Source organism: Oncorhynchus clarkii, chromosome 18 (genome assembly GCF_045791955.1).
Source record: "Oncorhynchus clarkii lewisi isolate Uvic-CL-2024 chromosome 18, UVic_Ocla_1.0, whole genome shotgun sequence".
In the NCBI taxonomy this organism is placed as follows: domain Eukaryota; kingdom Metazoa; phylum Chordata; class Actinopteri; order Salmoniformes; family Salmonidae; genus Oncorhynchus; species Oncorhynchus clarkii.
Genome location: NC_092164.1, coordinates 56,018,988 through 56,046,431, shown reverse-complemented (window position 1 = coordinate 56,046,431; position 27,444 = coordinate 56,018,988). Strand labels below are relative to the sequence as shown.

Below are 27,444 nucleotides of genomic sequence, written 5' to 3'. Positions count from 1 at the left end.
TTGTTAGCCACTGCTTCTCAGGAAAATGCACAAACCGAGAGACACACACACACACACACACTCACCCTCTGTCTCTGTCCCTGTCAGGATGTGGATTTGAGGAAGACTGTTGATGAGAGTGCTCGTATCCAGAGGACCTATAACCACTACTTTGACCTCGCCATCACCAACGACAACCTGGACCGCGCCTTCCAAACGCTACAGGCTGCTGTCGACAAACTCTGCTCCGAACCACAGTGGGTCCCCGTCAACTGGGTCTACTGAACCCCAACCGGACACTGACCGGTCAACTTGACCGTGTATGTGTTCGACCACAGAGACAGGAGAAAAGAAAGGAGAAAGGGTGTTCGTCATGTGAGGGACTTTGACGGGGAAAACCCAAACCAACCGCCTCGTCCCTCTCTCCCTTCCTCCTGCACACAATGCACATTTTTTCTACTCGAAACTCAAAGGCAAATAGTTCTTATTTATTTTAATATTTGTAACTTTTTACGAAATATCTTTCTATTCATACCAACGTGGAATTCAGAAACATGAAAAAAATAAAAAGGCCAAACATCACGGCCATATTTATTTGTTGTTGTTATGTTTGTTTGTTTTTTGTAGTTGTGCCTCTGAGAACTAATGATGTTTGTTTTTTTTCTCCGAGGACTGCTTTGAAAGAGTTTTTATTATTGTTATATCAACACAGTTCAAGAACGAAGTTCAAGAACGACAGTATGGAATATTCCAGAACTATGAGCAGTGTTGCCAAGGAAACCTGTTTACAGCGCTCGTTATTGCCATGACAACTACCGTGTCTCAGTCCAAATCCTGTGAAGCCCACCCTTGTGATTGTCGTAGGACCTCCCACCCCACTCCAAAGAAAATCCCCTACAGTGCCCTGTAGTATGTACTGTAGTTGCCTACCCCTTGATTGGTTTGTGTTTATCTCTTTAGAATTATGACTTAAGAAAAAATGGACTTATTGTCTGAATATCTAACCCTCACACATCCCACAAAGAGAATGAAGGGAAAAAGCTTTACACTTTACATTGTGGTATAGAATATCAGGATCAAAACACTGTGTCTGTTTCATTCATGTCTTTCTTTGACTTGGCTGTACTTTTATTTTAGTACCGTAGGATTCACTGTCTTTCGTTGCTACGGTGATCTTTTTAGCTAAGTGACATTTTTGTCTCGCATGATCCTTTGCTTTGAGTTGTCGTTTTCGAATATTGAACAAATACTAAATCCTGTTTTGAAGCGTTGTGTCTGTGTTGTGTCGACAGCATGACCATCAGAATACCACTCACCATCTACCCTAATCTGTATGTAAGGTGCTTATTGTTGTTTTTTAATCTGTTGCTATCCCATGGTCCTCTCCTCCAGTATCACATCTCCAAAACCCTCCTGCACTGTAACCTAAATACTACATTCTGTTTCCTGTGGTCACTCTGAAAGATTTCCCAACTCGTGACCAATAACAGACATCTCTAATAGCAATACATTGTTACAATAAATTAACTGAAATTCAGCTGGAAAGTTGTCCTTTTTTGTTTTGGGTAATGGTTGTTTAGTTTATATTTAATGCAGTAATATTTAAAGCCATTCAGAGACAATGGATGGTTCATAAATATACAGTATATTTTATTAAAAACACAGAATGCATAGTTTTGTGGCAGCATTGCAACTATGTAGAATTGTGAAATTGCAGAATGCACCATATTGCTATTCTCCTGAAAAGCATGATAATCTAACAAATAGCAATATGCTATGACTTGATGTTTTGCAGAGGTAATACATCTACATACATACACATTCTGACTAAGCCATACCACTAGATCTAACAGTACCAGCAACTGGGATGAGTCCATAATCTCAAAACGAGTTATAGAATATCTTGTCTGTAGATAGTGAGTGGTATGTTCATAAACTGAATAAACATTTTGTTTATATACATTACCAGTCAAGGGTTTTTCTTTATATGTACTATTTTGTACATTGTAGACAAATAGTGAAGACATCAAACTATGAAATAACTCATATGGAATCATGTAGTAACCAAAAAAGTGTTAAACAAATCAAAAAATACATTTTATATCTGAGATTCTTCAAAGTAGCCACCCTTTACCTTGATGACAGCTTTTCACACTCTTGGCATTCTTTCAACCAGCTTCATGAGGTAGTCACCTGGAATGAATTTCAATTAACACGTGTGCCTTATTAAAAGTTCATTTGTGGAATTGATTTTCTTATTGCGTTTGAGCCAATCAGTTGTGTTATGACAAGGTAGGGTTGGCATACAGAAGATACCCCTATTTGGTAAAAGACCAAGTCCATATTATGGCAAGAACATCTCAAATAAGCAAAGATAAATAACAGTCCATCATTACTTTAAGACATGAAGGAAGGTCAGTCAATCTGGAAAATGTCAAGAACTTTGAAAGTTTCTTCAAGTGCAGTGGCAAAAACCATCAAGTGCTATGATGAAACTGTCTCTCATGAGGACCGCCACAGGAAAGGAAGACCCAGAGTTACCTCTACTGCAGAGGATACGTTCATTAGAGTTAACTGCACCTCAAATTGCAGCCCAAATAAATGCTTCACAGAGTTCAAGTAACAGACAAATCTCACCATCAACTGTTCAGAGGAGACTACATGAATCAGGCATTCATAGTCAAAATGCTGCAAAGAAACCACTACTAAAGACCACCAAAAAGAAGAAGAGACTTGCTTGGGCCAAGAAACATGAGCAATGGGCATTAGACTGGTGGAAATCTGTCCTTTGATATTTGATATTTTTGGTTCCAACCGCCATTTATTTTTGAGATGCAGAGTAGGTGAATGGATGATCTCCGCATGTGTGGTTCCCACCGTGAAGCATGGAGGAGGAGGTGTGATGTTGCTTTGCTGGTGACACTGTCAGTGATTATTTAGAATTCAAAGCACACAACCAGCATGGCTACCACAGCATTCTGCAGCGATACACCATTCCATCTGGTTAGCGCTTATTGGGACTATCATTTGTTTTCCAACAGGACAATGACCCAACACTCCTCTAGGCTGTTTAAGGGCTATTTGAACAAGAAGGAGAATGATGGAGTGCTGCATCAGATGACCTGACCTCCACAATCACTCAACCTCAACCCAATTGAGATGGTTTGGAATGAGTTGGACTGCAGAGTGAAAGAAAAGCAGCCAACAAGTGCTCAGAATATGTGGGAACTCCTTCAAGACTGTTGGAAAAGCATTCCAGGTGAAGCTGGTTGAGAGAATGCCAAGAGTGTGCAAAGCTGTCATCAAGGCAAAGGGTGACTACTCTGAAGAATTAATTTAACACTTTTTTGGTTACTACATGATTCTATATGTGTTATTTAATTGTTTTGATGTCTTCACTATTATTATTCAATGTAGAAAATATACAAATAAAGAAAAACCCTTGAATGAGTAGGTGTGTCAACATTTGACTGGTACTGTAGGTTACATATAGCTTAAAATGTCATTTAAGCAACATTATATATTAAAATAAGCATATACTGTACATTTCTCTTTTGAAATAACAAAATCTTCTGTATACACGTTTTATCTGTATGAGCATGCAGAAAGAATGTAAAGGTTTCGTGAAATACTAGGGTGTCAGAGCAACATTTTAGTGTATTGAGATTGAGGCGTTTCTTTCCAAACACAGTAAGGTGAAGTCCGCTTGTCCAGCTTTTGAAAAGTGTTTCTTCGAACACAAGTCTTACTTCATATTCTGGAGTGGATTGTTTTACAGCTTTTCAAATTCAAACAGTTACATTGAGAATTAGTTTGTAAAAAAAAAATGTTAGTGCCACCAAAAATACAGAATTCATTGAGTGCATATTTGGAAAACACACAAGTGAAACACTGGAGTTTCACACAAAATGTAATATTTGAAACATACTGATCCATGCACACACATCCTACCCCTTCCCAGTGTACAGAGATGTAAGTCCTTGCACAGCGATGCACATGACCAATGGAAACACTCCTGGCTTTTTTCCAGTCTCTGCCCACAGCCTGTCAGTCTCTCTCCGCAGCATCACATTGGAGGAGAGGAGGAGCTGCTCTGCCCAATGGAATGCCCCCTCTTCCTGCAAGGGGAGGGGCAGTGACTCAAAGGAGAGGGACTGACCATTTACCTTTAGCTGTGGGACAGACAACAAGTAAGGTACAGAGCAAAGTCTATAGTATAATTCATCCTGACTATTGTCTGGGTATAACATAGTTATTAACTAATATTGGATCAGTCTACAGTATAATTCATCCTGACTACTGTCTGTATAACACAGTTATGAACTAATATTGGATCAGTCTACAGTATAATTCATCCTGACTACTGTCTGTATAACACAGTTATGAACTAATATTGGATCAGTCTACAGTATAATTCATCCTGACTATTGTCTGGGTATAACACAGTTATGAACTAATATTGGATCAGTCTACAGTATAATTCATCCTGACTACTGTCTGTATAACACAGTTATGAACTAATATTGGATCAGTCTACAGTATAATTCATCCTGACTACTGTCTGTATAACACAGTTATGAACTAATATTGGATCAGTCTACAGTATAATTCATCTTGACTATTGTCTGGGTATAACATAGTTATTAACTAATATTGGATCAGTCTACAGTATAATTAATCCTGACTACTGTCTGTATAACACAGTTATGAACTAATATTAGATCAGTCTACAGTATAATTCATCCTGACTACTGTCTGCATAACACAGTTATGAACTAATATTGGATCAGTCTACAGTATAATTCATCCTGACTACTGTCTGTATAACACAGTTATGAACTAATATTGGATCAGTCTACAGTATAATTCATCCTGACTACTGTCTGTATAACACAGTTATGAACTAATATTGGATCAGAGTATTCGTATCAAAGTATTTTATTTGTGATGGAGTGGTTTAGTTGATATGAATCAGGAGTCGTGAATCGTAAAATCATATAAAGTGACTCGGGAATATTATAGTGAATTGAATCAGACTGATCCGAGTATTGAGGGTTTCAGTAGTGAATGGTGAGTCATGTATAGTGACGGGAGAATCATATAGGGAATTGAATCAGACTAACCAGAGTATTGAGGGCTTCCAGGACATCAGGGCTAGATTCTCCCAGCAGAGTCAGAGCAGCATCAGGCAACGCTACAGAAACACCAAACACAGGGGTTAGAGAATGCAACATACACACACACACATACACACATATACAGTGGGGAGAACAAGTAATTGATACACTGCCGATTTTGCAGGTTTTCCTACTAACAAAGCATGTAGAGGTCTGTAATTTTTATCATAGGTACACTTCAACTGTGAGAGACAGAATCTTAAACAAAAATCCAGAAAATCACATTGTATGATTTTTAAGTAATTCATTTGCATTTTATTGCATGACATAAGTATTTGATCACCTACCAAGCAGTAAGAATTCCGGCTCTCACAGACCTGTTAGTTTTTCTTTAAGAAGCCCTCCTGTTCTCCACTCATTACCTGTATTAACTGCACCTGTTTGAACTTGTTACCTGTATAAAAGACACCTGTCCACACACTCAATCAAACAGACTCCAACCTCTCCACAATGGCCAAGACCAGAGAGCTGTGTAAGGACATCAGGGATACAATTGTAGACCTGCACAAGGCTGGGATGGGCTACAGGACAATAGGCAAGCAGCTTGGTGAGAAGGTAACAACTGATGGCGCAATTATTAGAAAATGGAAGAAGTTCAAGATGACGGTCAATCACCCTCGGTCTGAGGCTCCATGCAAGATCTTACCTTGTGGGGCATCAATGATCATGAGGAGGGTGAGGGATCAGCCCAGAACTACACGGCAGGACCTGGTCAATGACCTGAAGAGAGCTGGGATCACAGTCTCAAAGAAAACCATTAGTAACACACTACGCCGTCATGGATTAAAATCCTGCAGCGCACGCAAGGTCCCCCTGCTCAAGCCAGCGTATGTCCAGGCCCGTCTGAAGTTTGCCAATGACCATCTGGATGATCCAGAGGAGGAATGGGAGAAAGTAATGTGGTCTGATGAGACAAAAATAGAGCTTCTTGGTCTAAACTCCACTCGCCGTGTTTGGAGGAAGAAGAAGGATGAGTACAACCCCAAGAACACCATCCCAACCGTGAAGCATGGAGGTGGAAACATAATTCTTTGGGGATGCTTTTCTGCAAAGGGGACAGGACGACTGCACCGTATTGAGGGGAGGATGGATGGGGCCATGTATCGCGAGATCTTGGCCAACAACCTCCTTCCCTCAGTAAGAGGATTGAAGATGGGTCGTGGCTGGGTCTTCCAGCATGACAATGACCCGAAACAAACAGCCAGGGCAACTAAGGAGTGGCTCCGTAAGAAACATCTCAAGGTCCTGGAGTGGCCTAGCCAGTCTCCAGACCTGAACCCAATAGAAAATCTTTGGAGGGAGCTGAAAGTCCGTATTGCCCAGCGACAGCCCCGAAACCTGAAGGATCTGGAGGTCTGTATGGAGGAGTGGGCCAAAATCCCTGCTGCAGTGTGTGCAAACCTGGTCAAGAACTACAGGAAACGTATGATCTCTGTAATTGCAAACAAAGGTTTCTATACCAAATATTAAGTTCTGCTTTTCTGATGTATCAAATACTTATGTCATGCAATAAAATGCAAATTAATTACTTAAAAATCATACAATGTGTTTTCTGGATTTTTGTTTTAGATTCCGTCTCTCACAGTTGAAGTGTACCTATGATAAAAACTACAGACCTGTACATGCTTTGTAAGTTGGAAAACCTGCAAAATTCTCAGTGTATCAAATACTTGTTCTCCACACTGTATATAGATATATATACACATACACACACACACTCTCACCCTCCAAGGCGCTAACCAGCAGGTGAGTGGCAGTCAGATGGAGGGGGATGGAGGTTCCTTCAGCCTGTATCTCATTTGGTGGGAATTTCTGGACCAGGTCCGATAGGGCGGAGACAGATTTGATCTGAGAAACAGACAACTCCTTTACCTCTGTGGGGTCAAGGTCCTCACCTCTACACAACCCCTCCAACTGAGAGAAAGAGAGAGAGAGATGTAATGTTTACTGTAGATTTGTCATTGTTTTCTATCCATTTCACTTTCTTTGGCAATGTAAACATGCTTCCCATGCCAATAAAACCCTTTGAATTGAACTGAATTGAGAGAGAGAGAGAGAGGGAGAGGGAGATATAGAGAGATAAAGAGTGATAGAGAGAGAGAGAGAGCTAGAGAGAGAAAGAGAGAGAGAGAGAAAGCAATGAATACAAATATAACCAAATCATAACTGTCACAGATATGACTGTGCCTGATCTAAAAGGTCCACAAAACAATGCTATCAGATAAGCACTGCATCCCAAATGGCACCCTATTCCCTTATAGTGCACTACTTTTGGCCTTGGCCACTGTGCCACTAACCGTGTGTTCCAGAACCGTGAGTGTGGTTCTGTCCACTAGAACCTCACAGAGTCTCTGGAACAGAGTGGACCGGGTAGACTCTGGAAGAACCACTAACTGATGTAGATAGACCTCCAAGTCCTGCAAGTCTGTAGAGGGAGATAAATAAACAATCAGAGCTTGCCTCTCAGGCTCACTTTTCTCATGACACGTCAGTCACAATATGAGGAATAGACCACTGTAGGATGCTAACAGAGAAATTCCTCTCAGTCTGATTCTGTGCGTGAAAATGTCCCCAATGTTAAATGCTTTTATCCAAAGTTAGGCAAACTCAGCACTGCACTTCCTCTCTCAGTATCATTCATTTGATAAAAAGAGGAAGAGTCAATCCTCGATTTCTGCTGTAGAATAACTGTCTACAGATTTCAATTCCTCTTTTATACATAGGGCATATTGACACACTATCACACACAAACACACTGACATGTTGGTCAAATCAACTGGTGTATACCTAAACGTCCACAAAAAAAGGGAACTAAAATCCTCAACTGACATTCCTGGATCAACAATAAATGAATGAATGGATGAATGAATGAAACACACACAAACACACATACTTTTCTGCAGTGCGCTGAGTGGTGCTCCTTCAGGAATCTCCTCCGCCCACTCCAGCCCGTCCACAACACACAGAGTATCAAAGGAATCCTGGGAAGGCGAGGTCTTCCCAGAGTCTGCCTCGAATCCTCCAAGAGTACCATGCTGTAGACACAGCTCTGAAAATACAGAGCGAGAGAGAAAGAGAGAAAAATAGCCAAAAAGAGAGAGGGAGAGAGAGAGAGAGAGCGAGAGAGAGAGAGGGAGATAAAGAGAGAGAGAGGGAAAGAAAGAACGAGAGAGAAAGAGAGAGAGACAGAGAGCGAGACAAAGAGGAGGAGAATAAGTAACTCACCTTGTAGAATTGCAACGTAATAGTACCTTGAGTGGGTGACACACACACACACGTATACACACACATACATACTCACCATAGTGTCCGTCTTTCCTGACCTCTAGCTCTATGAGGCTGTAGGCGATGACAGTGAGAGGTGGAATCTCCAAGGAAACGTCACTGTCCATCTCTATACCGCTATTCTCCTGCACACACACCTGATATACACACGTGTAATAACATGTAATAACACACACCTGGTGTGATACACAAACAAAACAAATATATACTCAATAACACATAGAAAAGACGTGTAATAACGTAACACACACCTGGCACAACTAACATGTTAAAACATGTAACAACACTCCCCAGTCTCTCTCTCTCTCTCTCTCTCCCTCTCGCTTTCTCTCCGTATCTCCTTTTCTCTTCCACAACCCACCTTTACAGAGTGCGTCCCCAGTTTGCCCAGTAGTCCCAGAACCCCCTGGCAGGTGCCCTGCTCCTGGACCTGTTCTGAGATGGAGCAGGGGGTGGTGGTCAGGATCCTCTCCTTCAACACAGCAAACACCTCTGCATGCTTCTGACTCTGCTGCACCAGCACATGCTGCATGTCCACCACCCTACACACAGAGATGGGGGGTTCAGAAAGCTGAAGAGGCTACTGCTTGCCTCCAATGACAGGTACAGTACTGCACATAGACATACACACACTGTAGATGAATACACAGATGGATCAAATAAATAATACAAATACTGAGCTGTATTGTACTCAACAAAAAAAGGGGAAATTATATTATTTTATACTAATACAATTGCTCTGAGAAGGAGATTTTGTTTAACAAGTAATATAAATTGCTCAGAGAAGGAGATTTTGTTTAACAAGTAATAATTATAATTAAATAATAATAATTATTGGATTTATATAGTGCTTTTCCAACTAAGGTACTCAGAAATCTTTTTTTTAATCTAAAAAAGACAGTGGTAAAGATTATTGGCACCCCAGTTTTCAATACCTTTCAATACCTCACCAGGTGTGCAAAGAGCACTATTTTCATTTTCATCCAACCAATGAAAATGCCTTTACACTTGAATAGGAACCAATGGAAACGCCTTCACACTTGGATAGGAAACAATGGAAACGCCTTCACACTTGGATAGGAAACAATGTAAACGCCTTCACACTTGGATAGGAAACAATGTAAACGCCTTCACACTTGGATAGGAAACAATGGAAACGCCTTCACACTTGGATAGGAAACAATGTAAACGCCTTCACACTTGGATAGGAACTGCACAGACCTTTCAGGGGGCAGGTGTTCAATCTGAAAAAGGGCACCCCCCCACCTTGAAAAAAAGGATTGAATTTCATAATTTTTTATCTCTAAATTCATAACAAGAGAGCAGATGAGAGAGGAACGGTGACGATACGAGGAGTTAAGTCAACGACGGAAGCACGAGAGGCAGCCCCAAACAAATTTTAGTAGCCACACGTGTACGGGAAAAGCTTTCCAGTTTCACTGACTCACCGAATGATGCGCAGCTCACTCGCAAGTGATGGCCGATGCACTCGTGCCAAAAGCCTATCTCTCTCTTGTATAAGTTGATAAAATATGTTGGTAGCCTATAGCAGAAAATGTTGAGTCTTCTCTTTTCAGCAGGAGCTATTTGCTTTCTAACCTGTGTTTTCCCGCGATTGTATTTCAAATAATGTTTTGTGTGCATGCTGTTCATTGACAGATTTGCCACACATTCCTGACTGTACGCTATACCTTGTTATTGGGCTACACACCATCAACAGCTAGGTTAGTTGTTAAAATAATCTATTGATCCTCTGCGGATAAATTCTCATGGTGTAGTAGACTATTCTGAATTGTTTCATTTCTTTCTGAACAGACAGCAGTAATGTAAATGTGTTTCAATTCATCAGAGGTGCTGCACCACCTCCAGCACCCTTCCGTGGCAATGATGAGGTGCTGCAGTCTGTGCATAGGCTATCAGCCAACCAGACGGAATATTAAGGATGATGGAAATCAAGTGTTATCGGGTGTTAATCAAATGGTATGCTGCTGTGGCAGTGCTGTTGATATGTAAACTAGGTAGCTTGCTATACACACTTAACCGGTGACTGCATTTCAAGCCGTGCATGTTTGGATACTGGGTACAGGTTACTGCATACAGGAAAGAAAAAGACAACATGGCACACATGAGCTCCATACAGGGCAGGCCGAAGGACAACGCAAGGCTAGGGGTGGCAAACCTGACAACGTCACAACGACTTGGAGGTAAGGGGTTTAGGACAACGATGACCAAAACTGTACACCGAAAAATATATATACCACCACCCAAAAGGGTACTTGGTCAGTGGGAGGGCAAAGGGGCAGGTGCTGGGCACAGGTAGACCTCTATCTGGTTCTATAGTCAGGTGACATGAAAATAGAGCTCTTTGGCGACGCATACCAGTGGTGGGTTTGGCATTGAAATGAGAATGCATGAGCAGAAAATAACCTCATACCTACTGTAAAATATGGTGGTGGATCTTTGATGTTATGGGGCTTTTTTGATTCCACTGGTCCTGGGTCACTTGTTAAGGTCAACGGCATCATTAACTTTAACAAGTACCAGGACATTTTAGCCAAAAAGCTAGTTGCCTCTTAAAACTTGGCCGCAAGTGGATCTTCCAGTAAGACAATAACCCCAAGCATACATCAAAACTCACAAAGAAATGGTTAATTAATCACAAAATCAACATTTTGAAATGGCCATCTCAGTCTCCGGACTTGAACCCCATTGAAAACCTGTGGTTTGAATTGAAGAGGGCCGTCCATAAGAGCAGATGAAGAATATCAAGGATCTGGAAAAATTCTGTATGGAGGAATGGTCTAAGATCCCTCCCAATGTGTTCTCCAACTCATTTGAGAAAAAGTCAGTGTCACTATCCTCACAAGGTGAGATATTGAAAACAGGGGTGCCAATCATTTTGACCCCTTTCTTTAAAAAAAAATATTATTGTATTACTTGTTAAACAAAATATCTTTGTTTTTTCTATTGTATTAGTATAAAATTATTTTCCAAAAACCAATTGCATACAATATAGCTCAGTATATTATTACACTGAACAAAAAGATCAATGCAACATGCAACAAGTTCAAAGATTTCAGTTCATAGAAGGAAATCAGTCAACTGAAATAGCTTCATTAGGGTCTAATCTATGGATTTCACATGACTGGGAGTACTTATATGCCTCTGTTGGTCACAGATAAGTTTTTTTTTTAAAGGTAGGGGCGTGGATCAGAAAACCAGTCAGTATCTGGTGTGACCACCATTTGCCTCAAGCAGGGCGACACATCTCCTTCACATGGAGTTGATCAGGCTGTTGATGGTGGAATGTGGAATGTTGTCCCACTCCTCTTCACTGGCTGTGAGAAGTTGCTGGATATTGGCGGAAACTGGAATACGCTGTCATACACGTCAATCCAGAGAATCTCAAATATGCTCAATGGGTGACATGTCTGGTGAGTATGCAGGCCATGGAAGAACTGGGACATTTTCAGCTTCCAGGAATCCTTGCAACATGGGGCCATGCATTATCATGCTGAAACATGAGGAGATAGCGGCGGATGAATTTCTTTATTTATTTATTTATTTCACCTTTATTTAACCAGGTAGGCAAGTTGAGAACAAGTTCTCATTTACAATTGCGACCTGGCCAAGATAAAGCAAAGCAGTTCGACAGGTACAACAACACAGAGTTACACATGGAGTAAAACAAACATACAGTCAATAATAAAGTATAAACAAGTCTATATACAATGTGAGCAAATGAGGTGAGAAGGGAGGTAAAGGCAAAAAAGGCCTTGGTGGCAAGGTAAATACAATATAGCAAGTAAAACACTGGAATGGTAGTTTTGCAATGGAAGAATGTGCAAAGTAGAAATAAAAATAATGGGGTGCAAAGGAGCAAAATAAATAAATAAATTAAATACAGTTGGGAAAGAGGTAGTTGATAGGGCTAAATTATAGGTGGGCTATGTACAGGTGCAGTAATATGTGAGCTGCTCTGACAGTTGGTGCTTAAAGGGTTGGCGCGACAATGGCCCTCTGGAGCTCCTCATGGTATCTCTGTGCATTCAAATGACCACGAATAAAATTCAATTGTGTTCATTGTCCAGCGTGCCAGTGGCCATCAACGGTGAGCATTTGCCCACTGAAGTCAGTTACGACACCAAACTGCAGTCAGGTCAAGACCCTGGTGAGGACGACGAGCACAGAGGTGAGCTTCCCGGAGATGGCTTCTGACAGTTTGTGCAAAAATTATTTGTTTGTGCAAACCCACAGTTTTATCAGCTGTCTGGTCTCAGACGATCCTGCAGGTGAAGAACCCGGATGTGGAGGTCCTGGGCTGGCGTGGTTACACGTGGTCTACACTTGTGAGGCCGGTTGGACGTACAGCCAAATTCTCTAAAACAACATTGGAGGTGTCTTATGGTAGAGAAATGAACATTAAATTCTCTGGAAACAGCTCTGGTGGACATTCCTGCAGTCAGAATGCCAATTGTACGCTCCCTCAAAATTTGAGACATATGTGGCATTCATTGTGTTGTGTGACAAAACTGCACATTTTAGTGTGGCCTTCTATTGTCCCCAGCACAAGGTGCACCTCTGTAATGATCATGCTGTTTAATCAGCTTCTTGATATGCCACACATGTCAGGTGTATGGATTATCTTGGTAAAGGAGATATTATCAATAACAGGGATGTAAACAAATGTGTACAACATTTGAGAGAAATGCATATGGAAAAAGTATTTTATTTCCAGCTCATGAAATATGGGACCAACACTTTACATGTTGCGTTTATATTTTTGTTCAGTGTATTTATTCCATACAGTCTTTTTTGTGAATCTTTATCAAGTGTGCCAATCATTTTGGACTTGACTGAATGACCAAAACTGGAGAGACTGGGTCTGGTGAGAAAAAGGAATCAGAAACAGAGATGGAGAGATTTAGGAAGAGAGAGAGATGCGGATGCTTGTACAGCATGTATGAATGAGTGAGTGTGTGTCTGTATATTCATCTATGTGTATGTATCACGCCCTGACCTTAGTTATCTATGTTTTCTGTATTATTTTGGTCAGGTCAGGGTGTGACGAGGGTGGGTATGTGTGTTTTTTGTCTTTTCTAGGGGTTTTTCTATATCTATGTTTTTTTTGTATGTCTAGGTATCTGTAGGTCTATGGTGGCCTGAATTGGTTCCCAATCAGAGACAGCTGTTTATTGTTGTCTCTGATTGGGGATCTTATTTAGGTTGCCATTTCCCATTTTTGGTTTTGTGGGTTATTGTCTATGGTTTTGTGGGTTATTGTCTATGGTTAGTTGCATGTCAGCACTCGTTATATATCTCTTCACGTTCGTTTTGTTAGTTTGTTTAGTGTTTTTCCTTCGTTAAAAGAAGAATGTATTCTCATCACGCTGCGCCTTGGTCTCATCAATATGACGAACGTGACAGAATAACCCACCAAACCAGGACCAAGCAGCGTGTGAATGAGGAGCGGACATCCTGGTCCTGGGAGAAAGATGAGTGGAGGACATCCTGGTCCCGGGAGAAAGATGAGTGGAGGACATCCTGGACCTGGGAGGAGGTAATGGCAGGGGACAAGACCCTGTCATGGAAGCATGTGGAGATAGCACAGGAGGAAAGGTGACGATACAAGGAGTCAAGGCAACCACAGAAACCCCAAGAAAAACAATTGGGGGGGGGCACATGGAGCAGTCGGCGGAGCCGAGGAGTAGGGGGAGTTGTTGAGTTGGTGGAGGACAGTACGTCCTGTTCCTGCTCCTCGTACTCGCCCTGAGGTGCGTGTCACACCAGCCCGTACCACCAGTACCGGCACCATGCATCAGGCCTCCAGTGCGCCTCCAGGGTCCAGTACGCCCTGTTCCTCCTCCCCGCACTCGCCCTCAGGTGCGTGTCACCAGCCCAGTACCACCAGTGCCGAAACTACGCACCAGGCCTAAGGTGCGCCTCGGGAGTCCAGAGCGTCCGGCGACAGTACCCAGTCCAGAGTGTCCGGCGACTGTACCCAGTCCAGAGCGTCCGGCGACAGTACCCAGTCCAGAGCGTCCGGCGACAGTACCCAGTCCAGAGCGTCCGGCGACAGTACCCAGTCCAGAGCGTCCGGCGACAGTACCCAGTCCAGAGCGTCCGGCGACAGTACCCAGTCCAGAGCGTCCGGCGACAGTACCCAGTCCAGAGCGTCCGGCGACAGTACCCAGTCCAGAGCGTCCACCGACAGTACCCAGTCCAGAGCGTCCGGCGACAGTACCCAGTCCAGAGCGTCCGGCAACAGTACCCAGTCCAGAGCGTCCGGCGACAGTACCCAGTCCAGAGCGTCCGGCGACAGTACCCAGTCCAGAGCGTCCGGCGACAGTACCCAGTCCAGAGCGTCCGGCGACAGTACCCAGTCCAGAGCGTCCGGCGACAGTACCCAGTCCAGAGCGTCCGGCGACAGTACCCAGTCCAGAGCGTCCGGCGACAGTACCCAGTCCAGAGCGTCCGGCGACAGTACACAGTCCAGAGCGTCCACCGACAGTAATGTCCAGAGCCTCCGGCAATGAGCCACGGTTCAGCTCAACAAAGGCGGAGGGACCAGGGTAAAGATGGGGAGCGGCGTCCAGAACCAGAGCCGCGACCCAGGGTAGATGTCCACCTGGACCCTCCCCTATAAGTTCAGGTTTTCAGTCGGGAGTCCGCACCTTTGGAGGGGTACTGTCACACCCTGACCTTAGTTATCTATGTTTTCTGTATTATTTAGGTCAGGTCAGGGTGTGACCAGGGTGGGTACAGTGGGGAGAACAAGTATTTGATACACTGCAGATTTTGCAGGTTTTCCTACTTACAAAGCATGTAGAGGTCTGTAATTCTGGTAAGGTTCTATAAAAATCCAGAAAATCACATTGTATGATTTTTAAGTAATTAATTTGCATTTTATTGCTTGACATAAGTATTTGATACATCAGAAAAGCAGAACTTAATATTTGGTACAGAAATCTTTATTTTCAATTACAGAGATCATACGTTTCCTGTAGTTCTTGACCAGGTTTGCACACACTGCAGCAGGGATTTTGGCCCACTCCTCCATACAGATCTTCTCCAGATCCTTCAGGTTTCGGGGCTGTCGCTGGGCAATACGGACTTTCAGCTCCCTCCAAAGATTTTCTATTGGGTTCAGGTCTGGAGACTGGCTAGGCCACTCCAGGACCTTGAGGTGCTTCTTACGGAGCCACTCCTTAGTTGCCCTGGCTGTTTGTTTCGGGTCATTGTCATGCTGGAAGACCCAGCCACGACGCATTTTCAATGCTCTTACTGAGGGAAGGAGGTTGTTGGCCAAGATCTCGCGATACATGGCCCCATCCATCCTCCCCTCAATACGGTGCAGTCGTCCTGTCCCCTTTGCAGAAAAGCATCCCCAAAGAATGATGTTTCCACCTCCATGCTTCACGGTTCTTGGGGTTGTACTCATCCTTCTTCTTCCTCCAAATACGGCGAGTGGAGTTTAGACCAAAAAGCTCTATTTTTGTCTCATCAGACCACATGACCTTCTACCATTCCTCTTCTGGATCATCCAGACGGTCATTGGAAAACTCCAGACGGGCCTGGACATATGCTGGCTTGAGCAGGGGGACCTTGCGTGCACTGCAGGATTTTAATCCATGGTGGCGTAGTGTGTCACTAATGGTTTTCTTTGCGAATGTGGTCCCAGCTCTCTTCAGGTCATTGACCAGGTCCTGCCGTGTAGTTCTGGGCTGATCCCTCACCTTCCTCATGATCATTGATGCCCCACGAGGTGAGATCTTGCATGGAGCCTCAGAACGAGGGTGATTGACCGTCATCTTGAACTTCTTCCATTTTCTAATAATTGCGCCAACAGTTGTTGCCTTCTCACCAAGCTGCTTGCCTATTGTCCTGTAGCCCATCCCAGCCTTGTGCAGGTCTACAATTGTATCCCTGATGTCCTTACACAGCTCTCTGGTCTTGGGGTTGGGTTTTTGTATGTCTAGGTATCTGTAGGTTGAACGAACTGAAATCTCTGAAACTGGAAACACTTATCCCCCTCATTAGCAGCTGTCAAAGCAGCTCACAGATTACTGCACCTGTACATAGCCCATCTATAATTAGCCCAAACAACTACCTCTCCCCTTACTGTATTTATTTATTTATTTTGCTCCTTTGCACCCCCATTATTTCTATCTTTACTTTGCACATTCTTCCACTGCAAATCTACCATTCCAGTGTTTATTTTTACATTTTTTACTTGCTATATTGTATTTACTTCGCCACCATGGCCTTTTTTGCCTTTACCTCCCTTATCTCACCTCATTTGCTCACATTGTGTATATAGACTTATTTTTCTACTATATTATTGACTGTATGTTTGCTTTACTCCATGTGTAACTCTGTGTTGTTGTACCTGTCGAACTGCTTTGCTTTATCTTGGCCAGGTCGCAATTGTAAATGAGAACTTGTTCTCAACTTGCCTACCTGGTTAAATAAAGGTGAAATAAAAAATTGCCATTTACCATTTTGGTTTTGTGGGTTATTGTCTATGGTTAGTTGCTTTTATATATATTTATATATACAGTGCCTTGCGAAAGTATTCGGCCCCCTTGAACTTTGCAACCTTTTGCCACATTTCAGGCTTCAAACATAAAGATATAAAACTGTATTTTTTTTGTGAAGAATCAACAACAAGTGGGACACAATCATGAAGTGGAACAACATTTATTGGATATTTCAAACTTTTTTAACAAATCAAAAACTGAAAAATTGGGCGTGCAAAATTATTCAGCCCCTTTACTTTCAGTGCAGCAAACTCTCTCCAGAAGTTCAGTGAGGATCTCTGAATGATCCAATGTTGACCAAAATGACTAATGATGATAAATACAATCCACCTGTGTGTAATCAAGTCTCCGTATAAATGCACCTGCACTGTGATAGTCTCAGAGGTCCGTTAAAAGCGCAGAGAGCATCATGAAGAACAAGGAACACACCAGGCAGGTCCGAGATACTGTTGTGAAGAAGTTTAAAGCCGGATTTGGATATAAAAAGATTTCCCAAGCTTTAAACATCCCAAGGAGCACTGTGCAAGCGATAATATTGAAATGGAAGGAGTATCAGACCACTGCAAATCTACCAAGACCTGGCCGTCCCTCTAAACTTTCAGCTCATACAAGGAGAAGACTGATCAGAGATGCAGCCAAGAGGCCCAGGATCACTCTGGATGAACTGCAGAGATCTACAGCTGAGGTGCGAGACTCTGTCCATAGGACAACAATCAGTCGTATATTGCACAAATCTGGCCTTTATGGAAGAGTGGCAAGAAGAAAGCCATTTCTTAAAGATATCCATAAAAAGTGTTTAAAGTTTGCCACAAGCCACCTGGGAGACACACCAAACATGTGGAAGAAGGTGCTCTGGTCAGATGAAACCAAAATTGAACTTTTTGGCAACAATGCAAAACGTTATGTTTGGCGTAAAAGCAACACAGCTCATCACCCTGAACACACCATACCCACTGTCAAACATGGTGGTGGCAGCATCATGGTTTGGGCCTGCTTTTCTTCAGCAGGGACAGGGAAGATGGTTAAAATTGATGGGAAGATGGATGGAGCCAAATACAGGACCATTCTGGAAGAAAACCTGATGGAGTCTGCAAAAGACCTGAGACTGGGACGGAGATTTGTCTTCCAACAAGACAATGATCCAAAACATAAAGCAAAATCTACAATGGAATGGTTCAAAAATAAACATATCCAGGTGTTAGAATGGCCAAGTCAAAGTCCAGACCTGAATCCAATCGAGAATCTGTGGAAAGAACTGAAAACTGCTGTTCACAAATGCTCTCCATCCAACCTCACTGAGCTCGAGCTGTTTTGCAAGGAGGAATGGGAAAAAATTTCAGTCTCTCGATGTGCAAAACTGATAGAGACATACCCCAAGCGACTTACAGCTGTAATCGCAGCAAAAGGTGGCGCTACAAAGTATTAACTTAAGGGGGCTGAATAATTTTGCACGCCCAATTTTTCAGTTTCTGATTTGTTAAAAAAGTTTGAAATATCCAATAAATGTCGTTCCACTTCATGATTGTGTCCCACTTGTTGTTGATTCTTCACAAAAAAATACAGTTTTATATCTTTATGTTTGAAGCCTGAAATGTGGCAAAAGGTCGCAAAGTTCAAGGGGGCCGAATACTTTCGCAAGGCACTGTATATATAAGCATCTCACTTCACGTTAGTTTTGTTTCTTTGTTAGTTTGTTTAGTGTTTTTCCTTCATTAAAAGAAGAATGTATGCTTATCACGCCTTGATATCATCAATATGACGAAAGTGACAGTATGTCTATTTACAGTACAGTACCTGTCATTGGAGGCCAGCAGTAGCTTCTGCACATCAACATCTTGCTTTTTCAGCTTGCCGAATGATAATTGGAGCTTTGAGGAGCACCGCCCCTCCACATTGACACTGATGGATCCAGCCTTGGCATCCAGCTTCCCACTCAGGTTGTCTCCAAACCTCCCCTCATAGGACAGGAAGTCTGATTCAGACACGTCTGAGAGAGTACAGAGACAAGTGCCGTATGAAGACATTACCTCTCTGACTCCTACTCTGTCTATGTTAGTTATGAATGGCTGTATGTTTTAGACAGTTGTGTGTGGGGAAAAAAAGATGAGATGTACAGCTTGTGAGATGTATATGAGGAGTAACAATGGCCCTACTTTACCTGGAGTGAGTTCTTTGTCTCCTAGCAACAGGTGACTGAGTGTGAAGTCAGATGGCAGGTACTTGGGCCGTTGCCAGAACCAGAAACGGTTGCGCTTGACAACCAGCGCCATGGGAACCAACTTGTCTGAGTCATTAAGGCGGGAGACCGAGATCAGGGTTCCATCTGGGTCGATCTGACGAACAAATGTTGCAGTTGCCTTGGCAAACATCACCTATGAAGAGGCAGGGCCCAACACCTGGAGGAAGGCAGAGTCACAGTAACACTGGAGTAAGATGAAGTTGCCCCTGGCTCATCTATATCTCCCACCTGCGTCCCTATTCCCTACCAAAATGAATCATACAAAGATTTTATGACTGCTGTTTTTTTTTGTGATCTCCAAATCTCATACGGTATTTCCTCAAATTTCCCCTTAGAATTCCCCTTCAGATGTGTAGCAGGTGCATGTGTGTGTTGTCCTACTATGTCACTGTCAACCAACAGTGTGTTCAAACATAGATCATAGTACTGTATGACTCACTGATTGGACAAGAGGGAAGTCCCCTGAGTGGTAACACCATTAACAACAACACGCCATCCCCTAACTCCATCCCTCGCCCTCCACATTCTAGCAGCTCAGTTTTCAAAGTATAAATATTTAAAGCAATCTAGAGGGAGAGCAGGGGAGAGAAAGGGAGAAAGAGAGGGACGATAGCACAAAAACAGGGAGAGAAAAGAGGGAGGAGAGAGAAAGAGAAGAGCTTAATACATCTCAGTGTGGAAACTTTCAAATAAACAAGGAAAAAAGACATGCAGGATAGGAGAAGGAATGAATAATGACTAGAGAGGGAAAGACTGTTCAGGGAGAGAGATCACGAGGGGATGGTAGATATCAGTAATATATGGATATCGAAACGTGTTATCACAACACCGCCTTCCTTTCAGTCCATCAAACCACTGACTATAACTCTACCCTGAATACAGGTTCTTTCAGTGTATTGGCTCATATAGTGGGCAGGGAAATCGCAATTTTGGTAAATAGGACCTTCTCCCCATCTCTTATACTGCCCACCCACTACTGTAAGTGACTTGAGCCATGAGGTCATAATCACTAGCACGCTCTTCTGCGCAATAAGCAAATAACGCATGACTCGGATTAGGAATTCCAATAAAAAGTGAGAAGTAAATCATTGATGTTATTGACAGAAAGCCATCACTAACAGCAGTAAACATAAGGTATACAAAAGCAATGTGAATTTTGAGGTTACAAATGTAACCGGTGTGAAATGGCTAGCTAGTTAGCGGGTGCGTACTAATAGCGTTTCAATCGGCGACGTTACTCGCTCTGAGACCTTGAAGTAGTTGTTTCCTTTGCTCTGCATTGGCCGTGGCTTTTGTGGAGCGATGGGTAACGGTGTATCGATCGTGATTGTTGTCGATGTGTGCAGAAGGTCCCTGGGGCGAGGCGAGGGACGGAAGCTATACTGTTACGCAATGATATGTGGCACCAGGGGGAAATAAATACATGATCCAAAACGTTTTATTTCATATATGCTGTGAGGTTTCAATAAGGTGGGAAGAGAAGTCTGTAAAACACAAACATTATAATGTTTTTTTTTTTTTAAGTTTCATTTGGCAGGCCATTTAACACAAAAGACACAGGTTTATTATTAGCATACCTTTTCGTAGTCTGGAATGATAACAAGGATCGCGTGTAGCGCCTCCAAAAAAGCACCAGTCCCGTGGCCTGTCACTTCTGGAATGTCGGTTCTGGCACGCGTAAAACTCACCGTAGTCACTCCAAACAGCAGCGCAAGAAAATGTCAAACTATCCAAATTCCCTGTTCTTAGCAATTCACATTTAAACTGTTGTGCTCCGTTACACAGATAGTAGACTATTGATAATAACCCCGCTACTTTATGTATTATTTTACATTATGTTGAAATGAGTACCGCTACACACTCACAACGACACTATAGGCTGTCCGAAGATTTTTATGGTATCGATTGGAGCAGAGAGTTATCAGTCAGACAGAGTGGGTTGGGTCCTACTTCTGTAAACCGGGGAGAGCGGACTTTGCTGCCACCACACCACCACATTCTGGGGGTTGTACGGAGGTAATTGTTATCATATGAGCAGTGTGTGTGTGTGTGTGTGTGTGTGTGTGTGTGTGTGTGTGTGTGTACTTTTCTGACAAGCGCGGACTTGCCCCTTGTCATTGATTCATTCCATATATTTTAACCGGTATACATTTATTTAGAGCATAACATGACTATTATTCAACAAGCTGGATAAGAGGTCACCAGAAGCGGTGAAAGACTGTGCGTGTGTTGGTTATGCATTAGAGGAAGCAATGGTTGTACCAGACGTTAAGAGGGCAGTAGTGGTTGAACATAGTGATTCAGTGTGAGAGAATGTAGACCTACTCTGTGCTGTAAATGCTATAGCCTAATATTGTGCCCATGTCAATGTGACAATGACCAAATTTGGAGTTTTCCCCCCAAACATGCACACATCAAGTCAAGTGAATTCCCCAAAGTGTTTCTCAAATCAGGATTTGTCCTAATGGGATTTGTCCTAATGGGAACCCAAGCATAACTTCTTCTTTGTACTATGACTTGAAATATGAGGGAAGTCAAGCCTTATTCTGTTTTCAGAGTGGGAAGAACACTTTTTACAACAGTGTCATAACATCGACAATAAAAATGTGTATTTCACAGTTATATTGACCTTGTGAACATGAGAGAATAGTGTGTTATTGTGAAAGTGTGTGGGCCTGTTATGCACAGAAATAGGTCAATAGCCTATCTCTAGATCTCAATGACCACACCCTTCCCCCCTGACCCAATCACCACCAAGAACCACTTATCGCCAACATACTGTACAGTGCCTTCTGAAAGTATTCAGACACCTTGACTTTTCCCACATTTTGTTAAGTTACAGCATTATTCTAAAATTTATTAAATCGTTTTTTCCTCTCATCAACCTACACACAATGATAAAGCAAAAAAAAGTGGTTTTGAATTTTTTGCAATAAATAAATACAGAAATATTAGTATATATAGAAGTATTCAGACCCTGTACTTTGGCAGCGATTACAGCCTCGAGTCTTCTTGGGTATGTCGCTACAAGCTTGGCACAACTGTATTTGGGGAGTTTCTCCCATTCTTCTTTGCAGATCCTCTCAAGCTCTGTCAGCTTGGATGGTTGCTTTGCTGCACAGCTATTTTCAGAGATGTTCGATCAGGTTGAAGTCCGGGCTCTGGCTGGGCCACTCAAGGACATTCAGAGACTTGTCCCGAAGCCACTCCTCCATTCTCTTGGCTGTGTGCTTAATGTCGTTGTCCTGCTGGAAGCTGAATCTTCGCCCAGTTTGAGGTCCTGAGCGCTCTGGAGTAGGTTTTCATCAAGGATCTCTCTGTACTTTTCTCCGTTCATCTTTGCCTCAATCCCGACTAGTCTCCCAGTCCCTGCCGCTGAAAAACATAACCACAGCATGACGCTGCCACCACCATGCTTCACCGTAGGAATGCTGCCTGGTTTCCTCCAAATGTGATGCTTGTCATTCAGGCCAAAGAGTTCAATCTTGGTTTCATCACACCAGAGAATCTTGTTTCCCATGGTCTGAGAGTCCTTTAGGTGCCTTCGGCAAACTCCAAGTGGGCTGTCATGTGCCTTTTACTGAGGTGTGGCTTCTGTCTGGCCCCTCTACCATAAAGGCCTGATTGTTGGAGTGCTGCAGAGATGGTTGTCCTTCTGGAAGGTTCTCCCATCTCCACAGAGGAACTCTGGAACTCTGTCAGAGTGACCATCGTGTTCTTGGTCAGCTCCCTGACCAAGGCCCTTCTCCCCCGAATGCACAGTTTAGCCGGGCAGCCAGTTCTAGGAAGAGTCTTGGTGGTTCCAAACTTCCATTTAAGAATGATGGAGGCTACTGTGTTCTTGGGTACATTCAATGATGCAGAAATACTTTGAAGTTTATTCAAGTAGTATTTTACTGGGTGACTTTCACTTGAGGCATCTTTACTTTTATTCAAGTATGACTATTGGGTACTTTTTCCACCACTGCTGAACATTCCCCGTGTTTAATTTGTAACTCCAGAGGTGCAGGAACAAAATGTGGGCGCGAGAGGGGGTTGGGGAGTTCTGAGATACCGGTACGCATAAACAAAAAAGACATAAAACAAATGCACCTTAATAAAGCGCTGCATGCATATCATCGCATTCGCGTCGTCACATAGAGCAATACAGCAGAGGCACTAACAGATGTTGCACACATTGGGAAAAAAATATGTGGCCACTTACAAAACGCATAGAAATGTGGCATTTTATAAACGTATTTCATGCAATTTCACGTCATTTTACAAGACTGGAGACTATGGCATAATCTTTTTTAATACGGCACAAATGATTGAAATGGCAGGCCACTTTGACACTGAAACTGAGATCAATAACAACTTTTGTCTTAAAAATGCTTTCCAGTTTCACTGACTCACACAATGACGTCCAGTTCACTCGCTGGTGGTGGCAGATGCGCTCGTGCCAAAAGCCTGTCTCGCTCTTGTTTAACTTTAAGAAAATATTTGGAAGTTGATCAAATGTTGGTAGCCTACAGCACAGTCTCTTCTCTTTTCAGCAGGAGCCATTTGTTGTCCAGTCGGTGTTTTCCCTCGATTGGATTTGAAATATTGCGTTTAGCCTGCATGCTGTTTGTTCACTGACATATTTGTCACGCATTCCCGACTGTAGGCCATTCCTTGTTATTGGGCTACAATCCACAAGCTATTTATCCTCTGCAGCTAAATTATAGGCCTTCTCGTGGTGGAGTAGGATATTCTGAATGATTTCATTCATTTCTGGACAGTAATTATTTAACTTTGTCAAATGTATTTAAATTATTCAGGGGTGCTCTTCAAGTGGCAATGACTATAAGGAAATACATGATAGTGCAACACTGGAGGGATGAGAGTAACAGGCTCCTGTCTACCAGAGCAGAGAGATGAGAGTAGCAGGCTCATGTCTATCAGAGCAGAGAGATGAGTTGCAGGCTCATGTCTATCAGAGCAGAGGGATGAGAGTAGCAGGCTCATGTCTATCAGAGCAGAGGGATGAGAGTAGCAGGCTCATGTCTATCAGAGCAGAGGGATGAGAGTAGCAGGCTCATGTCTATCAGAGCAGAGGGATGAGAGTAGCAGGCTCGTGTCTATCAGAGCAGAGGGATGAGAGTAGCAGGCTCATGTCTATCAGAGCAGAGGGATGAGAGTAGCAGGCTCATGTCTATCAGAGCAGAGGGATGAGAGTAGCAGGCTCATGTCTATCAGAGCAGAGGGATGAGAGTAGCAGGCTCATGTCTATCAGAGCAGAGGGATGAGAGTAGCAGGCTCATGTCTATCAGAGCAGAGGGATGAGAGTAGCAGGCTCGTGTCTATCAGAGCAGAGGGATGAGAGTAGCAGGCTCATGTCTATCAGAGCAGAGGGATGAGAGTAGCAGGCTCATGTCTATCAGAGCAGAGGGATGAGAGTAGCAGGCTCATGTCTATCAGAGCAGAGGGATGAGAGTAGCAGGCTCGTGTCTATCAGAGCAGAGGGATGAGAGTAGCAGGCTCATGTCTATCAGAGCAGAGGGATGAGAGTAGCAGGCTCATGTCTATCAGAGCAGAGGGATGAGAGTAGCATGCTCATGTCTATCAGAGCAGAGGGATGAGAGTAGCAGGCTCATGTCTATCAGAGCAGAGAGATGAGAGTAGCAGGCTCATGTCTATCAGAGCAGAGAGATCTTAGAAAGTTAATCTCATTCTATTTACATGAGAGATACAGGCATGCTTCTCACACAGCCACGGTCACTGGTTGGTCTCACACATACAGTAGGTTACAATGTTGCGCAACCATAAACTTGAGCTGGACCAACCCCAATCAGCTGTTAGAATATAGGCCCAGGCTGAAAATCAACGTTTTTTTGTGGGGAGCAGGAGAATTAACGAAGTGGCAACTCTAATGAACTTTGATTGCTTTTATTAGAATTTGTACATTGAAAAGAATTGTTCGTGCCATGAGAGTAACCGGATCTGACCAAATACACCTAGGTTCCGGAACAAAATTCGGTTCAAATTAAGCATTGTACATGCCAAACGAACAGATGACCACACACACAAAGTTGTCATTCTGACTCTAGTATAACAGTTCCACTGTTTTATTGTTCATCTTCATAGATAATGCTCTATTACTTTACTGATATACAGTACATATAATCTTATAACAGGGCAGCACACAGGCATTAACACTCAGTCTTATGAATTTCCATGTGGCCATATTTCACAAGTTCTGTCAGCCAATGGTTGAGGAGTTAAGACAGTCTGTATTGTGATTGGACAGAATCGTACAGTAAAGTGTTTGAACTTTAGAAAAAGTTACATCTCCTAGTTACGAGACTCCATCGGTGTGCTTCTTTAGACTACATTAATAAGAGTGGTATGACATCATAAAAGTGCAATGAGGCACTTTAACTCACCAACTGTGAGTGAGGATTTGCATAATCATCTAAAGCAGGTTTTCCTGAGTAGTATGCTGATTGACTGAAAGCTGTGGTATATCAGACCGTATACCATGGGTATGACAAAAAAATATACTTTTTACTGTTCTAATTACATTGGTAAGCAGTTTATAATAGTAATAAGGTACCTTGGGGGTTTGTGGTATATGGTCAATATACCAAGGCTAATTGCTGTATCCAGGCACTCCGTGGTATGTTGACCATATACCACACCTACTCGGGACTTATTGCTCAATTAAGACACTTTGGTGGCTGGACTGCATCCGTACTAAAGTGACAGCATAAAGTATACATTTGACAAATATACAGAGAAAAGGATGACATTGAAAGAAGATAGACTAAAGTAATGACAAAAACAAAACAGGAAGCTCTTTTCTTTTAAACACAGAGTCAAGTGAAAGCTAATTTCTTAAATTAGCTCCGTCTCCACCTACAGAAGCAGGAAGCCCATATTTGGCCGTAGGCCCTCACACTCAGCGGTCCATAGTCAACAGGACAGAGTGTTGTCCCCAAGTGCTGACCTAAGGTCAGTTTTGAGTTTTCCCTGTATTGGTTAAGGTTTGTAGGCGAGAATAATCTGACCCTAGATCTGCCCTCCCATGGGGTCACAGGGTTATAGGTAAGGTCAGAGGTCACCACAGCACAGGGAAGTCCTCTCTGCTGAACCTGGGGTTCTTCCGCTGCTCCCAGTATATATTAGAGCTCAGCCACGTGTCATCCTTTGATTTCCTGATAAATAAACAAAACAATAGTCACACAACACATATGTCATAATGCACCCAGGGAGGCAGGTAGCCTAGTGGTTAACATCATTGGGCCAGTAAGAGAAAGTTCATTGGTTCGAGTCCCTGAGACAACTAAGTGAAAACTCAGTCAATGTGCCCTTGAACAAGTCACTTAACCCTAATTAAGACAGTCTGTAAATCGCTCTGGATAAGAGAGTCTGGTAAATTACTAAAATGTAAAAATGTATAACCCTAACTGTATAACCCTAAACCCCAGTACAACCTAAAAAGTAAAACTGAGATCTCATGAATCCACTGAGAACAACTGTTAATGGTGTTGTTTTGACCAGTCAGACACTGAGGCTATGCACACCACAGACCAGTGACAGTGTCGTAAGTTATATTGACAGACGCCATTCCGTCAGAAATGTTCCATATTGTATAGGATACTATGCAGCTAAGAAGGAAGACTGACTTGTTCTGTGTTCGAGGCCAAATATGTGACCTATGAACTCCCTTGTCTGCTAAAGTCAGACAGAAAGAGACACACACGGTTGCGTACTTGAAGAAGCGTGGTTTGTGTGTCACATTGTTCTCCTCCAGGACTTTCCTCCTCCCCCTCTGGAGCTCCTCTATCCTCCGTTTCTGCTCCTCAGCCCCCTCAATGTTCCCTTCTTCCAAACACCTGAAAGAGCATGAGTGAGTGAGTGAGTGAGTGAGTGAGAAGAGAGCAAGAGAGAGCATGAGAGAGATAATCCCGGGTGTGTCGTACCTCTGGTCGAGACGGAAGCGTGTGTCTGTGGGGGGTAGGAGGGGCTTCAGGGCAGCGTCAAGCTCATTCAGCTCTACAGCAAACTGAGTGAAGCCGTAGTACTGGTCCTGGTCCACAGGCATGGGGTCTACACACACACACACACACACACACACACACACACACACACACAATAATATTATACAAAAAAAATTCAACTTATGGCGAAGGACAACATATCAAGCTATAATATTTACTGTATGGTTGCGTTTTGATGGACAGTCCAAAGAGCCAGTCAC

The 27,444-nt window shown here is 43.0% G+C and overlaps 3 protein-coding genes across 12 annotated transcripts in view; 1 reads left to right on the top strand and 2 right to left on the bottom strand.

Annotated features, from left to right (window-relative positions):
- Positions 1 to 1,516, top strand: part of LOC139373730 (protein PALS2-like) — an 86,559-nt gene extending 85,043 nt beyond the window's left edge. For all 5 annotated transcript variants that reach the window (XM_071114641.1, XM_071114642.1, XM_071114644.1 and 2 more), the window contains one exon: positions 88 to 1,516. In XM_071114641.1, the coding sequence (XP_070970742.1) occupies positions 88 to 264 (177 nt within the window). In that variant the 3' untranslated portion in view covers positions 265 to 1,516. The remainder of the gene's footprint in view (positions 1 to 87) is intronic.
- Positions 1,517 to 1,603: 87 nt separating this feature from the next.
- LOC139373731 (gasdermin-E-like) lies at positions 1,604 to 21,101 on the bottom strand. 2 transcript variants are annotated; one of them, XM_071114645.1, is made up of 10 exons: positions 20,798 to 21,101; positions 19,140 to 19,377; positions 18,776 to 18,968; positions 8,803 to 8,983; positions 8,458 to 8,578; positions 8,050 to 8,205; positions 7,454 to 7,581; positions 6,881 to 7,070; positions 5,103 to 5,173; positions 1,604 to 4,151 (listed from the first exon to the last, which is right to left on the bottom strand). In XM_071114645.1, the coding sequence occupies exons 2-10, from the start codon at positions 19,348 to 19,350 to the stop codon at positions 3,927 to 3,929; spliced, it is 1,476 nt and encodes a 491-aa protein (XP_070970746.1). In that variant the 5' UTR covers positions 19,351 to 19,377; positions 20,798 to 21,101; the 3' UTR covers positions 1,604 to 3,926. The 2 variants fall into 2 exon arrangements, with proteins under 2 accessions (XP_070970746.1, XP_070970747.1); XM_071114646.1 differs by having other exon boundaries at positions 3,532 to 4,097; positions 20,798 to 20,977.
- Positions 21,102 to 25,273: 4,172 nt separating this feature from the next.
- Positions 25,274 to 27,444, bottom strand: part of LOC139373729 (oxysterol-binding protein-related protein 3-like) — a 33,395-nt gene continuing 31,224 nt past the window's right edge. For 4 of the 5 annotated variants that reach the window (XM_071114636.1, XM_071114635.1, XM_071114637.1 and 1 more), the window contains exons 20-22: positions 27,167 to 27,293; positions 26,957 to 27,079; positions 25,274 to 26,398 (exon numbers count right to left, since the gene is read on the bottom strand). In XM_071114636.1, coding sequence (XP_070970737.1) covers positions 26,302 to 26,398; positions 26,957 to 27,079; positions 27,167 to 27,293 — 347 coding nt within the window. In that variant the 3' untranslated portion in view covers positions 25,274 to 26,301. Of the gene's footprint in view, positions 26,399 to 26,757; positions 27,080 to 27,166; positions 27,294 to 27,444 lie in introns of those variants that run through there. The other variant, XM_071114634.1, reaches the window with a different exon arrangement.

What these genes read in the sequence shown, in the direction of transcription:
- LOC139373731 (XM_071114645.1), bottom strand. Translation starts at nt 19,350, where the DNA reads ATGTTTGCCAAGGCAACTGCAACATTTGTTCGTCAGATCGACCCAGAT. An exon ending in CTGCTGGCCTCCAATGACAG is followed by an intron (nt 8,984 to 18,775) that starts GTACTGTACTGT and finishes CTCTGTGTGTAG; the next exon opens with GGTGGTGGACATGCAGCATG. An exon ending in TGGAAGCCCTCAATACTCTG is followed by an intron (nt 4,152 to 5,102) that starts GTTAGTCTGATT and finishes TCTGTCCCACAG; the next exon opens with CTAAAGGTAAATGGTCAGTC.